General features: G+C 47.9%; 1 protein-coding gene across 1 annotated transcript in view; it reads left to right on the top strand.

Moving 5' to 3' along the window:
- Positions 1-4,844: 4,844 nt before the first annotated feature.
- The window catches only part of HS6ST2 (heparan sulfate 6-O-sulfotransferase 2), a 127,979-nt gene continuing 118,032 nt past the window's right edge, over positions 4,845-14,791 (top strand). Inside the window, exon 1 of the mRNA XM_038164595.1 lies at positions 4,845-5,474. Coding sequence (XP_038020523.1) covers positions 4,963-5,474 — 512 coding nt within the window. The 5' untranslated portion in view covers positions 4,845-4,962. The remainder of the gene's footprint in view (positions 5,475-14,791) is intronic.

The raw sequence follows: 14,791 nt of genomic DNA on the forward strand, positions 1-14,791 counted from the left end.
CTGGAGTTGTCCCAGGCTGTCCTCATCAAAAGGGAATTTGATGTTTCAGCAGTTTCTCGGCCAGTTTCATGCTGGGAAAGAATCAGTGGTGATGGGGCAGTATCATTCATTCACCCTCCAACTGCTGCCCAGACACTTGGTACGTGGCCAGGTGTCAGTCCCACATCAGGCCCTCCTTTAAAACCTTTCACAGGACCGAGATCTATGTGTGAAATGGAAATTCTGCTGATGCCTCGTAACTTGAAAGCTAGCCTGCCTTTTGTCTGGCTCCAAGATTTGCTGCAGTGAACAGGCTGGACAGAAGATTTCTGATGCCATGTGTTGGGAAGGAGGCACTCCTGAAAGCTTCCTGCACCCAGCAAGTTCTGTGCAAGTACCTCCTGCCAAGTCCATCTAAATGCTATGTGGCATTTAGACAAAGTTTATTTAGCCCACAGCAAAATGAAACTGTAAGGGATTCTTTTGCAATTATCTTGCAAGTTGGGTCCCTTGACTATCAGGGTCTTTGGCTCAAGCTTTTAAAGGCTGCCCAGTTTACCACACACCCAAAGAGCTTTGGGCAATGCTTGTATTCAGGGAGGCAAGATCTATAAGAAGAGATAAATACAAGATCAGTTCAATAGCTGGAAAAATCAGAGCTCTTTCGGGCACCTCAGCCTTTCCAAGACCCATGTCCTACTACGGAGCAAGATCTTGCATCACGTGTATTTGGTTTCAGGAATGAGCAGCAGTGATGCCACAGTGACAAGAAGGAAGACTTTGATGCCCACATCACAAAGAATATGCAAAATTGTATTATTCCTTTGATTAGCTGCTCTCTGATATGTCAAGTCCATGAATAATCAAGCCTCATTTTCTAATTAGTTTATTCATTACCCCACTGCTCCATGCCTTCACTCATTTGCATACCCTGTACGAGATAAGGGCCTTATTCTATGAGGTGCTAGCAGGGCTCCCACCTCTCTCCCACCACAGCATTTCTTTGCTCCTTTCCCAGATATTTCCTTGCTCTTGGCTTTGCTTCTTTTCCCATGCAATGACCATCTTACTGCTCAGTGCTTTTCCACTCATTTTAAGCCTTGTTTCCTCAGGGAGTGAGGAACTTGTTTCCTCAGAGTGGTGTCTTCTACACTTTCTGTCTCCTGGTGATACCTTTTCATTCCATAATCTGGTTTTACCCAGTCTCAAAGGAGAAGTGAAATTATCAAAGCTGCTGGTTTGCACATCTTATGGAAGTGGTGGAGGAGAGGTCCTTTAGGGGCAGCTGGGGACAAGGCTGGAGCATCCACTTCATCACTTCGAGGACAAATGATGGGAAAAGTGGTTTTGAATGCCCTGGCCACAACCCCCCTTAGCCATCAGCTATTCCAGACAAAATAGACAATTCCATAAAGGAAAGATGCAGCAGTTGGGCTGGTGATGATTGTGTTTGTTATTTTAATAAATATGCTATTTTCATCACACAGAAGGCTTTTCTGTACTTATTTCATCTATCTTCTCGCCCTTCCTGCACAGGTACTATAAGATGAATCACATTACAAGGAGACAAAGCAAACCTAATGGCTCGTTTGCATTTCTTTTAATCAAGTTATTCTAATTGTGCTATTGTGCAAATAAGGTTTCCCCTCTCATCTGAAAAAGACTTCATCCTCCCAGCAGCTGTGGGTGCCTCAGTGGTTGGGTTCCCCAGCTCCAGCCACAGCTGCCACAGCCCAGCCCTGCCCGTGTGCCCAAGGGGTTCAAGCTGGCTGCACTCCTGCCCTTACCTGCACCAAACAGTGACACTGGGACCTGCTCAGGCTGAACTGATATGAGACCTTGCTCCTTTCAATCAGCTGGAGGCCTCAGTGCCTGGTAAACTCTGTTTTACACACTGAGAGCCTGCTTATCTCAAAGCTGATGTGTGTTTTCTTTTTGTTGGAGCCAAGCAGTCACCATTTGCCAGCCAAATGCAGAGGTGAAATTCAGATGCTGTGGAAACAAAGGTTTTCAGGAAGTACACAGGGATGTGATGATCAGCCCCAACTGATGAGCTAACAGCAGTTTCCTAAAGCAGCAAAGATCAATCTAGGGCTTGAGGCACAAGGTGTTTTATTGATCTGTCTCTGGGCAAACACCTCGTGCCTTTGCATTAAAACCTCTGATTTTCTGAACATTCCCGTGGGTAATAAGAGAGGGTCAGCCCAAAATGAGATTCTTTACCAGCTCAGCTTGGCCCTGCTGCACTGGAGGGAGGCAGCTGCTGACAGGGTGGGTGCAGAAGGGACCAGCCAGTGGCAGAGGACACTTGTAGGTGGGAAAGGAGCAGTGGCCATACCCATGTGCTCACCTGGGCATGACCATGCACTGAGACAGGGGGTGAGGGGATCCCCTGTGCCAGCAGAAAAGGGTCATGCGTGGGGAGTGGGAACAGGAATCCTGTGTGTGGAGAAGGAGGAGATTTTTTTCACTGCTGTTACTAGGGGCTCAGTGCTTTTGCTTGACCTCTTAGCTTAAACCATCTGCCCTGCCAGCCATCGAATCTTGCCCGTGCTGTGAAACCTTAACAGCTCTGCTCTGTCCTACTTTTATCTAGTTCAGAGCAATTTTCATTTCTTTAGTGCCTCAGCAAATGTTTTGGGTCCCTGGATCAAAGCTCGAGAGCATCATTTACATACTGTGAGTGAGAAGGCAGCAGACTGGAGACCATCACTCATTACTGAAACGATGATCATTGTTTGTTTAGCCCATTCCAAAATAATGGCTCTGCTGGGAACACCAACCCAGTATGCATCATATCTTTTATAGTATATATTAATTTAGTGTAGACATTAGGCCACTGTTATTCTCCCCATTTAATTCCCAGGTATTAGCATTCAGGATTGCTTTTAACTCACGGCACATCTTTGTTATTTCATAATGTAAAACAAATAAAACTGGAGGCAAACATTTTTAATACGAATGACTGTGAGAGAGTGATGGCTATAAAACACAGAAACATCTTTATAATTTTAAGGCTTGAATTTCAGAACACAGAGTTTTCATTAAATGGTGCAATCCATTCATTTTGGAGATCCAAATGGAAGAAAATGAACTCAGTAGTTCTCATGCTTAGAATCTTTGTGATAAAATTGCCTATTATTGTGAGTGTAAATGTTTTCAAAATATTGTGGACAACTGGAAAAAAATACAGAAGACAGGAGAGGCTGCTCAAGGATGAAAACCATAATGAAATCACCTCCAAACACCACAAGTACCTGCTGAAATTATTTAGAGAGAATTGCTTGAGAGGAGGGGGAAAATACTTTTTTTTTTTTTTTTAGGTTTTATGATGAATAAAGGTCTGGGGAGAGTGTTTACAAACTATTTTCTTTGCTGCCTGCTGTGCATAATAGAAAATTCAGCTCTAGGCTGATTGGTCAGGCAAAGAAACAGAGGCATCACAAGGGACAGGGAAGCAAAAGCTGAGGTGCTGTGATGGGGAGGGGAAGGAGAAGCTCACACATTTCCAGCCCTGCCTGAGATTGGGGATTCCTGAAATGCAGAACCTCTGTGTAACATCAGTTAAGTATTGGAACACATCAGTCAAACTGGGGGTGCCCAAACCCACGGTCCTGCCCCTGCTGCTTTTCCATGAAGGACAGGACACTGACAGGGGATGGGGTGAAAACCTCCTATAGCCAGAAACCTCCTATTTTTATGATTGCTTTTTCCTTGCAGGGCTGCTGTTGTCACAGGCATTAATTGCCTCAACATCAGTTGCACCAAGAGGGAAAGGAAAGCCTCGGGCTCGCTGGCTGTGTTGTGCTCCATGGCCCTGCCAGGTCTTGGCACATGGTGTGGGGATGTGTCCCTGTGGAACGGCACGGGGGGAGCACGGGGTGAGTGCTCCCACCCACGGGCCTCATTCAACAGCCACCAGCAGCTGGAGGGCTAAACAACATTTGCATACAAATATACACAGGACTGTAATCAGAGATAAATCCACAGAGTCCTTGTTGTTATTGTTTTATTTACAGAACACTCTCCTTGCGCAGAGAGGTTTTGAAATATGCTGACAGAGATAGCGCAGGTATCTGCTACCTGAAACAACAGAAACCACTTGGGGCGTCAAGAAAAACAGTCGGTGCGCACGTCTCCACCCAAAAAACGCCAAACAAAACCAAAACACTGGGTGCTGGTGTGAGGAGAGAGTGTGGACAGCTCGGTGCCCAAGGACGGGAGTGTGTGTGCGTGCTGGACCGTGACTCCGCGGCCGCTGACCGTGACCAGGCCGTTCCCTGCGGACCAGCCCCGTCCTCCTGCGCCCCGCGCTGCCAGCGGGCCCCGCGGCGGGCACGGTGGGCACGGCGGGCACCGGGCCACGCACGCTCCGCTCCTCGGGCCGCCGCCCGCTCCGGCACGGGCACGGCGGGACGGAGCATCCCGGTGCGCCCGGGCCGGCCGCGCTCAGAGCACACTCGGTGTGCGCGACGGCTGCCCCCCGCGGGAGCGCCCGTCCCGGCGCCGTGCCAGTCCCGGTCCGTGCGTGGAGCGCGGCGCCGGTATGGTCCCAGTCCTGGTGCCGTTGCCGGTGAAGTCCCAGTCCCGGTGCCGGTCCCATTCCCCGTCCCATTCTCGGCGCTGGTGCGGAACGGCCTGGCGGGGAGGGGCGGTGCCGGTGCTGTCCCGGTGCCGGTGCAGAGCGGAGTGGCAGCTCGGGGCGGTCCCGGCGAGGGGGGAGGGGCGGTGCCGGTGCTGTCCCGGTGCCGGTGCCGGAGCGGCCGCGCGGGGCGGTCCCGGCGGGGGCGGGGCCGGGGCGGGAGGGGGCGCGGCCGCGGCGGGGCGGGCGGAGGAGCGGCGGGGCCGGGCGCGGGGGCTGCCGGGAAGGGCCGTGGGCAGCGGCGGGCGATGGCGGCGGCGCGGGTCCCGCCGCGGCGGAGGCGGCGGCGGCTGCGGAGGCTCTGAGCGGGGCGGCGGCGATGCGCGGCGCTCCCGGCGACGATGGAGGACCGGTCCCACAAGGTGCTGCTGGCGCTGGTGATGCTCTTCCTCTTCGCCGTGATCGTGCTGCAGTACGTCTGCCCGGGCACCGAGTGCCAGCTCCTGCGGCTCCGCGCTCTCAGCCCCTCCGCCGCCGCCGACCCGTACCGGGCGGAGGACGAGACGCCGGCGCGTTTCGTTCCCCGTTTCAATTTCTCCGCCGACGACTTGCTGCGGCGGGTGGACTTCAACATCAAGGGGGACGACCTGATCGTGTTCCTGCACATCCAGAAGACGGGCGGCACCACCTTCGGGCGGCACCTGGTCCGCAACATCCAGCTGGAGCAGCCCTGCGAGTGCCGCGCCGGGCAGAAGAAGTGCACCTGCCACCGGCCCGGCAAGCGGGAGACCTGGCTCTTCTCCCGCTTCTCCACCGGCTGGAGCTGCGGGCTGCACGCCGACTGGACCGAGCTCACCAACTGCGTGCCCTCCGTGGTGGACAGCAAGAAGGAGGTGCGGCTCCGGCCCTCCAGGTGAGGCCGTGCCCGGGGGGCTCCCCGCGCTCTGCGGCGGCGGCGGCGGGACGGGCGATGGCCCGCCGGGCGCAGCCGTGCCGGGGATGCTGCGGCGGCGGCAGGAGGAGGGAGGGGGAGCGCGGTGTGAGCCGAGCATCCCGGCACGGAGCGGCCGGCACCTCCGGGAGCCGCGCCGGTGGGCGCAGCGTGCCCCGAGCTCTGCAGAGCGGGCAAAAGTCGCCCCGCTCCGCCCGCCGGGAGGTGATGGAAGCGATGTCCCGCCGGCTGTCGCGGTTGTGGCCGCTGGTGGGGAGAGGCCGGGGGCGATGAGCCCGGGGACACGGGAACAGGCCTGGCAGCCCCGCAGCTTGGGGACCCCCGAGCGGCTCTCGCAGGACAGAGGGTGCTTCGGCTGCCTGCGAGCTTCCCCCAGAGCTTTTCCATCTTTGGCTGCACGGAGCTCCTGCAGCTCCAGCGTGCGCCAAGAATTAATGTTGGCTTTGGGAGTGTTGGTGAGCCACTGTATCTTCTTGGTACCTGAAGTTTGGCTTCAGGATGGTGGCCACGCAAAGTAAAGGTTACTGTTATGGCTGAGTTACCTGCGAATATTTGCATTGTTCTTCAGCCCTAACCTTGATAATTTTGTGCTTGCATTTTGGGTTTTAGTGGCACTGCTCTCTTTTTATCCCTGGATCTTGTCTCGAAGTTGCCAATCTCCCCTGACCGTAGCAAGGGGGTTGCCTAAAAGTTGTCCCTGCCTTTCAGAAGTCCAGGGGCTTTTCCTCCTGAGCAGTGAGGACCTGCATCCTCCTCTCCCAGAGCTCTTTGATCAGAGCCCACCTTCGGTTGTAACAGACTCAGGAGCTTGTCTGTGGCTGTACCGTGTAGCAGAACTGCTCAGGATTTCAGTGTCTTTTCCCTTTCTTTTGTGGGAAATTAGAAACTAGAGTATCACTCCTATTGCACTGTGAGACTAACGGCAGGTCCCTTTACAAAGAGGCTACTGTTATAGATCATGCTATCTGAAGTCAAGTCTAAGCACAGATTCACTTGTAATACAAAGCAATTTCTTTCTAGAATTCCTTTTATATAGTGTGACACTACACTGCCATCTAGTAGAAAAATGCTTAGCATCATTATGGTCCTGTACCCAAGCAGCAGCTCTTCATCAGACTTGGCTATTGTGATTCCTGCTCTTTTGTCTTCCTCACTGCTTTAAATTTTAATTGTCTAATTTTTGTGACATCCCATTTGCTAACATCAGGACCAATTCCTTGCCCTCTGGGTCTATTAGCTTCCTGGTTTCAGGCTGCTGAGCCTTGCAGCTATGTAGTTTATTTTACCTGTCCTATAAGCATGTTGGTTGTCAGCAGAAATGTAAATCACATAACATGTGCTCTGTTTTGCTGTACTGCTTCCAGTGTTCCTCTTTCTCCAGAGATGGGCCTGACCTGCAGTGCTGTACCTGTGGGTCAGGGATTTCCTTCCTTTCCCAGAGACAAGCTTGTCTGTGCTTGCCCTCCAGAAAAATGGGATACTCCTTGTCCTGAGCCCACCGCCTGAGGGGGAAGGGAGCATCAGGCTCAGAGAGCTGGGATTTTGTCTGCAGCTTTTGGCTTTGTATTTTTTTTCCTTGGTTGGATATCAGACATGCTTTCCTGAGTTGGAATGGAAGCAGTGCATGTACCTGCTCAGGAGTTCAGAGCGATAGCTCCTCATCCTATAAACAATGTCTGCTGTCACAGCTGACTTCTGAGAGGTTGCTTGGACTTGTGACTTGGGACTGAAGCCAGGAGAGAGAGAGGAAAATGAAGCTGTGATGATTTTGTGTTAGGTAGAGGTCTACTCTCTCAAAGCCTTCCAAATGATATTATGCTTTTAATAACCTAATTACGCAGCTTGCTGAATAGCTACAGTTATTCTCCAAAAAAATGTCTTGACAAGCAATTATTTGGACTGCAATTTCTAAATGTTTAAAAAATACAGGAAGAGAAGTTCTTAAATGAACAATAGTCCTTTCAAGTCTTTCTGCCCATTTTTATACCTCGTCTTTAATTTTAGTTTGTGCTCTCGATTTAGCAGCGGTTCAGCTGACAACTGGTTAATTAGCAGCTCTACCTACTGCCAGTAGCAGACAGGAAGTCTAAGCCCTTTCTGGGCAGATAAAAGCTGCTTTCAGAGCAGCAGTAGGTGTGGGATGGGGGTGTCTAAGCTGGGAAGCCATGCTGGCTCCAAGTGGGGTCAGCCTGGCTATTCCTGAACTGAGGTTTTTGGAGGGAGGCCTGACCATCCTGGGTTATGTGTGCTGGTGGGAAGGGAAAGGAAGTCACAGCCCTGGTGTGCAAATCCAGAGAGAAGGGGAGGCAGCTTGGAGGAGTGCAAGGCCCATTTGGGGAGCATTGTGAGGGCAGGGAGAAGAATTCTATCAGGAGCAGAGAAGAATTTTCTCAAGTGAACCTTGGCTTGATAAGGGTAGGAATTTATAGAGAAGGCATTTATAGTTGAGGTGATTGAAAAGTGAGACCTGTTGTGAGAGTGATTTGAACTCCTTGGCAGCTGCATCAAGCAGTCTGTAGTTACTGTCTTGGGGCTGGGTAGCCTTGACTGGAAATACCCAAATGTTCCATCAAACCTTTTAGCTTGCACCTATGTGAGATTACTTTGCACAGATGTTTGTCTTTTCAGGCCTGGCGAGTCTGCTTGTCAGATTGCTGGTTACCTGGGCTGATCTCTAGGGGCCTTCGGTTTTCTTTAAAAGCTGAGCCTTTGTTAGTCTAGAGAAAACTCTGTCCTGGACCATGCAATGCTCAGCACCAGGTACAGAGCATCTCTGTGGAAGGGTGTGATGGGATCAGCCTGGAGGGTGTACACATGAAGAACCTTGCTGCCTGCAGCAGTCATCCTGCAGTATCTGCTCTTAATTCTGTTAGTAGTCTGCCTCTGTTTTCTCTGGGAATTGCAGGTTTGGAGCACAGATTCCTTTACTGGAGCAGTAGAAATACTTAGGATGGCTGTTGTGCTTTAACACAATCCTGAGGTAGATTTTACACCATGGTCCTTTCCTCTGTGTGAGCAGACAGGTTCCCAAAACTTCCTTTTCTTTGTAATGGTGGCTTGTGCTCCTTAATAAGTAGCAGGCAGGTAAGTAGATCTCCTCCTTTGGTGTTTTCTTCCCCTGGAGGAACATGGTTCTCTGGTGTGGGGTGAGGGATTTTTGGGTTTCTCTCCTTGGATCCCATTGGGGTGCATGTTCTGTATGTTCCTGTTCCTGTTTGTCTCCTGTCCCGTCAGCCCTGCTCACCACTGCAGCATCCAGAAATCACAGAAGAGGGAAGGGGGAAGGTGTAGGCAAAACTGATGCTTTCAGTGCTCTGGATCTTCCACTTGGGAGGTGTGTGGAATGGGCTGATGGTGGTGGCAGAAAAGAGGGATTGTCTCAGCTTCTTGGCACCAGTGGTGAGAAAGGAGAAATGTGCTTTTTCCTAGTCATGAGTGACTGACTTGGGTCACTTGATTGATTGTGGAAGCCTCAAAGCTTTTGGCACACTGAATGGAGGCAGCATTCAAAGTAACTGTGCATCACAGAACTGAGATTTCTCTCAGCTCTGGCTAATTATTATGGGAAGTGTCTACTGAAGTTGTCTATAGCAGTAAATCCAGTGGCACCATTGCAAGAAACAAAAGGCCTTGAGGTTAGACAGGAAACTGTAATGAGACATAGCAGCAAATGCAGGTACCAGCATTCTTAAGTGGTGTCATGGCTTTGTCCCCTCGTTGGGTGAGAGATGTGGTTGTGGTTGAAGGTCAGGCTGTATTTGATGTTCCTCCTGGGTAGCATTAAAGGAAGGAGATGTTCCCTGTTGAAAGGAGAGCGAGCTTGTAGAACTGCCTCTGGAGCCAGAAAGTCTGAGATTGGAAGAAACTTCGTGCTGCTGGTACAAGCCTGTTGGACCAGGTTGGTGCCTGCTGGCTTTTGGGAGGCCTGATGTTGGCACCGGGCTGTTGTGATGTGGGGCAGAAGCTGCTGGCATGCACAGGTGTTCTTATCTTGTCCCTGCGTGTTACTGCAACCCTTCCAAGATGAGTCTTACAAAAATCTGAAAAAAAAAGGTTGAAACCTTTCCTAGCAAACTGGAAACACAGTGTGTGTCTCCGTTGGCTGAACAGATGAATTCACATGCTCTTGAAAATGTGGAGTCATCTACTCTGAGCTCTGCAGTACTGGCTTTAACTGAGGTGGGGTTAGTTTAGTTTAGTTTTTAGTTTTCCCACAGAGAGTTTTTGTTATGGTGCAGTGTGTAGGTTGCTACAAAGGTATTGGTAACAGTTTCTCAGTGAACTGCTTTGGTGTGGAGGGGGAAACCATCTGTAGCACTGCCAGGCAGAGAAAATTCATTTGTAGGGTTTGGTTCTTAGCAGCTGTTGAGTGTGCCTCTCCCTGCTGCAGAGGTGTTACACAGCTGTGCAGTGGATGAACTCGGTGTTTGACCTGTAGTGGTGGAAGCTGGAGAATAGTTAAGCCCCATAAATCAGCACTAAACCCCTTGTAGGCAGAAGAGATGCTTTAGGGTCCCATGGTGCCCCAAGACTTGGGGTGGATAATGCAGGCTGCAGCAGGAGGGGGACAATGTAAAAACCTCTGGAGCTGGAGCAGCAGACATCATTTCCCAGGATAGAGTCCCCCAGTGCTGGGGTGTAGCCTGGGGGGCTGCTCGGGGACAGAGGGGACCAGCCCAGCTGAGCTGGAGGCTGGGAGTGAGCAGATGAGGTGACCTGCTGTAACCTGGGCTCTGGCCAGAGCACCAAGAGGGTGCCTGCCTGCCCTTGAAATATGCATCACTGAAACTCCCTGGGAAAAACTGAGCAACAATTATAAAGCAAAAAAAATCCCAAAAACAACAAATCACCAAAACCACCAAACAAACAAAAAAAAAACCCACCAAAAAACCAAATACCAAACCAAAAAACAAAACAAACAAACAACAAAAACAAAACAAAACAAAAAAAAACCACAAAAAAAAAGAAAACAAACAAAAAAACCCCAAAAAACCCAAAAAAACAACAAAAAAAAGAAAACCAACCAAAAAACACCCAACCAGAAACCAGAGCTTTTACAGAGATGCTGCCAGGTCTGAGTGGCTCTGAGCTGCTTCATTGATGAGCAAGATTTCCTAATGCCCCTGCTTGTTTCAGCCTGGTGGTTGCAGGCTGGGATTTGCAGTGAGTGCTGTCTTGCCACCCATGAACGTGCACCTCCAGCAGCTGAATTTTCCTGCATGGTACCTGTTGGGACCAAAGCAGCAGGAGCAGTGGACCAGCCTACAGAGTGAAAAAGGGGTTTTGAGGGGAAGGACAAGGGACTATTTTCATAAGTACAAGTGTTTTTCGCCTAATCCCATTACAAGGACTAACCTTGAAAGGCTTGGTTATAAACTTCAGTTCATGGGTTTTTTAGATTTGGACTATAGGACTTGTAAAGCTCTCTAAATTGATATTGCTGGTTTTGCAGATAAAGTGTTGGACTTCTTAAAGGGATTAAAAAATAATTTTTCATATTAGGTCTCTTCAGTTCTCCAAGCCTTTAATAAGGTGCAAATTTACTTTCAGTTATTTGAAAGTGTGTGTTTCATACTGCCTTTAACTTTAAATTTAGAGAGTGGGTAGAGAGAAGGCATTAATTGTTGCAGAAATAACCCCCAGTGATTGCAGTAGAGCAAGATATGAGGCACAGGTGTTATACCTTGAATTGTTTATTCCATGTGTTATCTGAGTTAGCCCTCCCTAAAGAAGAGAGTGGGAATTTGAACACTGTGGCATGGTGATGCTGTACTAAGAATTGATTACTTTTTATTAAAAGGGTACCTTTCTGTTAATTTTTCTTTCGGAATTTATAAATATTCAAATTAAACTATAAATAAATGCTTTGACTGTATTAAAATAGACACAGATTGTGCCTTGTGATCCCTCTTGATAACTTTATAACCTTTAATAAAGGTTATCAAAGGCACTTGGAAGTCAGGCGTTACCAATAAGTTATTTTTATTAAAAGACAGATTTTTAAGTTTAACAAGTCAAGCGTTGGTTCTGAGACACATTAACTGAGATTAATTTGTGCTTCATTTATTTAATCTGAATTGTCAGGAATCATGTTCTCTACTGATGTAAATGTCGGCAAAAAGGACTTATTAGTAGATTTGATTGCTTTTTAAATTTAACTAGCAGAGATGCACTGGCATGCCTAAGAGAATTGGTCTGTTTCTGTGAACAGTTCAGTGCCTAATGAATCACTTCAATGTACTTTTCTGAAGGAAAGCAGAGCAATTTAAATGTGCAATGCATTGATTTACCTCAAATGGATTAGGCCTCTGTGTGCAATCCTTTGCATTAATTTACTTTCTCCACAACTGTAATAATAAAGGCAGCATTTCTGTATGGCCTCAGCCCAAATTAGCTCAAGTAACTTGCTAGAAAGCAAAAATAATTGATATGTGACTGAAAATGGGATATTGGAATGGGTCTTTCTGAGAAGACACAGGATTTGGGAAGTGCAGCAGGGTCCACGATGCCTCTGGGGCCATGCCAAGGGCAGGACAACTGGGCTGGATGGAAGCCATGTCAAATGAACCTTGTGTCAAAGGTTTTCTTGACATTTTTATGGAAAAATTATATGTGTATATATATATATGTATTTGTGATTTGGTGCAACTATTAAGATTTTGGTGATGTGGACAAGTTTATCTTTTTTACGTTACTGAAGAAATAATACAAAATCTTGTAAATCCAGCATATTCAGCTTATTTTATTCCTGCAGTAACTTTTCAGTCATCTCTTCCCCTCCCATAAGCTCAACCTGCTGAGCAGCCAAGCAGCCAGTGTGCAAAACTCCGGGTAATTCCTTATTTAACCACTTTGCTGCAGCAATGGTGCCTGGGCTTTGTTTCACTCTGCAGGGATTACTGTGGGTGAGCAGCCCTCAGCCATTTTTGGAATTATCCTTGTAGGCTCCTTACATACTTGTGAGGATTAATCTCCCTTTCCCTTCTCGATCAGTTAATTCCCATTGCTGGATAGCTGCCTGCCCAGATGTAAATAGGCAGGGAAGCAAAGCTGGGGAGCATCCCCAGCTGCCGCCTTCGTCCCTCGGGAGCCTGGTTCCCTGCTCCCAGTTTGGGGATGGAATTCTTGCCTGAGCAGTGCCCGAGTCTGCAGCATCTTGGGTGGAAGCAAAGCCAACCAGGACAGGAGATGTGGGGCTCTCCTTTTCTATGGGATGATGGAGGCAGCACGGTGACTGGGGTGGGGGGAAAATGCCATTCCTGCCTTCTTCCTCCTCCTCCTCTTCTTCCTTGGCAGCTGGCAAGCGTGGATTATTGTTTGTGATTGACTTGCTGATGCTGGCAATTGCACATTGTGTTCTGGGACTAATAGGGTAGCACCGAATTATTCAGGCGTTATTGAAACGAATCACATTTGTGATGAGTAATAAGTAGGAGACTTTGGTATTTATGAATAATTAACATGGTAAAGTTTTTCTTAGACATGAAGAAATTATTTAATTTCTACTGTGAACACTCTGTAAAATTAATGAAAGATAATTGCATTTGCTAATGTGAAACTAAGAAGCCAAAGCAATCTATTCTTTTGCATTTAAGTTCATATTGCTGATATAAACAGCCAATGTAGATTTCCTTTAATATGTTTTCATTGGGTGGGACCTGTGTTTACCATCGAGTGGGGTGGGTTTTGTGAGAATAGAAAGTCTAAACACTTAATGTGCTGTTGCCTTTTCCATCCACTCCCATATCTCTGGGTGGATAGTGAATATATGCATATAACAAGATAATGTTTTTGAATAAGTGGCAATTAGGACCAGCTTTTTTTCCTCCCTGACTTTAGCCTTCTTTCTCAGCTGTTCATGCTTTTAAAGGCAGAATCCATTTAAGCTATTATATACAGCTTTGAGTGAAATCTCCTCTTTTTTAGTCTTGAAAAAAATCATTAGTCTTTAGAAGCCTATAAATCATAAGATCCATTAGGGGTGAGACTCAAATCATGTTACTTCTTGCTTCTCAGCTGCTTATCCAACTCTGAAGGAGCCAAACTTTTGATGTAATATAACTAAATATATGCAGCTATGAGGGAGATAATCTTGCAGCATAAATGATTTTGCACATCTCCATAAAGGCATGAAGAAGAGGATGCCTTTCATGAGATCCTTGTAGCAAATGCTCCTAATTTCCCATAATCAAAAGGATTCTGCAGTTTTGATGCTCTTAGAGGTCCGAGTAGCTGGAAGATCAATTCTGCCATAAATCCATTTTTTTTTTGGCTAAGTTAAAACATTGCAGGGCTCCCAGCAATGGCAATCTGCTCATTCAGTGCTCTGTTTGAACTGTAAGATCCTTCGGCAGACGCCCAAATCGAGTGACTGAAACGTTCTCTGCCCCTGATTATTTTCTCCAGCCTTCCTTGGGTTCAGAGAAAAGCAACTATTTTAACCCCCCTGTTAAGCAAAACAATGTTTCCTTGGCCAGAGCCAGAGAAGCTGCTTTTGAGAGTTTCTTTTTCAGGGTAACTGAGGGGAGAGCATTTCCTTTTGCCTGTGGGAAAGTTAGTCCCTGGAGCAATCCCAAGCCATTCTGAGGTAGCAAGAAGTTTTTTTTTACTGTGGGTTCAGAGAAAGTTATTTGGAATAAGCTTGTGTTCTGCTTAAGCAAAACCTTCCAGGTACTAATTTTATCATGTTTTTTTGCCAGCAGTAAACTCATCCTGATGGTGAAGGTGTTGTGGGGGTTCTCCTCCCCATGGAGGACTCAAAGGGGGCTGTAGGTAGGAGGAGAGTCTGTCCCTGCAGCATTTCCAGAAGAGTGGCAGGTTTTGTTCCTCCTGGAACTAATTCCACCAACTGTAGAAGGGGAGGAAGATGACTGTGTGCCTTCTGCCTTTCACAGAGCTGTTTCTTTTTCTTTGGGGGTGTTGGATCTAATCAGAGCAGTGGTAGCACAGAGAAGGGAGAAGACAAAAGCGCTCAAGGAAATGTCAGACACAACAGGATGTGCCTGCTGGATGGTAGCTGAGTGACTTGCAAAAACATAAATGGCATAAATTAGTCTTTAACTCCTTCAATTCTTGTGTGCTGCAAGTCAGTCTCTGGTGAGAGAACAAGCTCGTCTTAGCATGGTCACCCCATTTTCTCTTTTACTAAGTGCACATCTTTAGCCAAACCTTCAGTAGGTTTGGGTTTTTTTTTTACTTTGGTGATTTCCAGTAACTATAGGTCAATAAAATGTGGAGTAGAATTTTTGCTTTCAAATGCAGCTGACTATAAAGGTCAG

The sequence above is a fragment of the Motacilla alba genome, chromosome 4A (assembly GCF_015832195.1).
Source record: "Motacilla alba alba isolate MOTALB_02 chromosome 4A, Motacilla_alba_V1.0_pri, whole genome shotgun sequence".
NCBI lineage: Eukaryota > Metazoa > Chordata > Aves > Passeriformes > Motacillidae > Motacilla > Motacilla alba.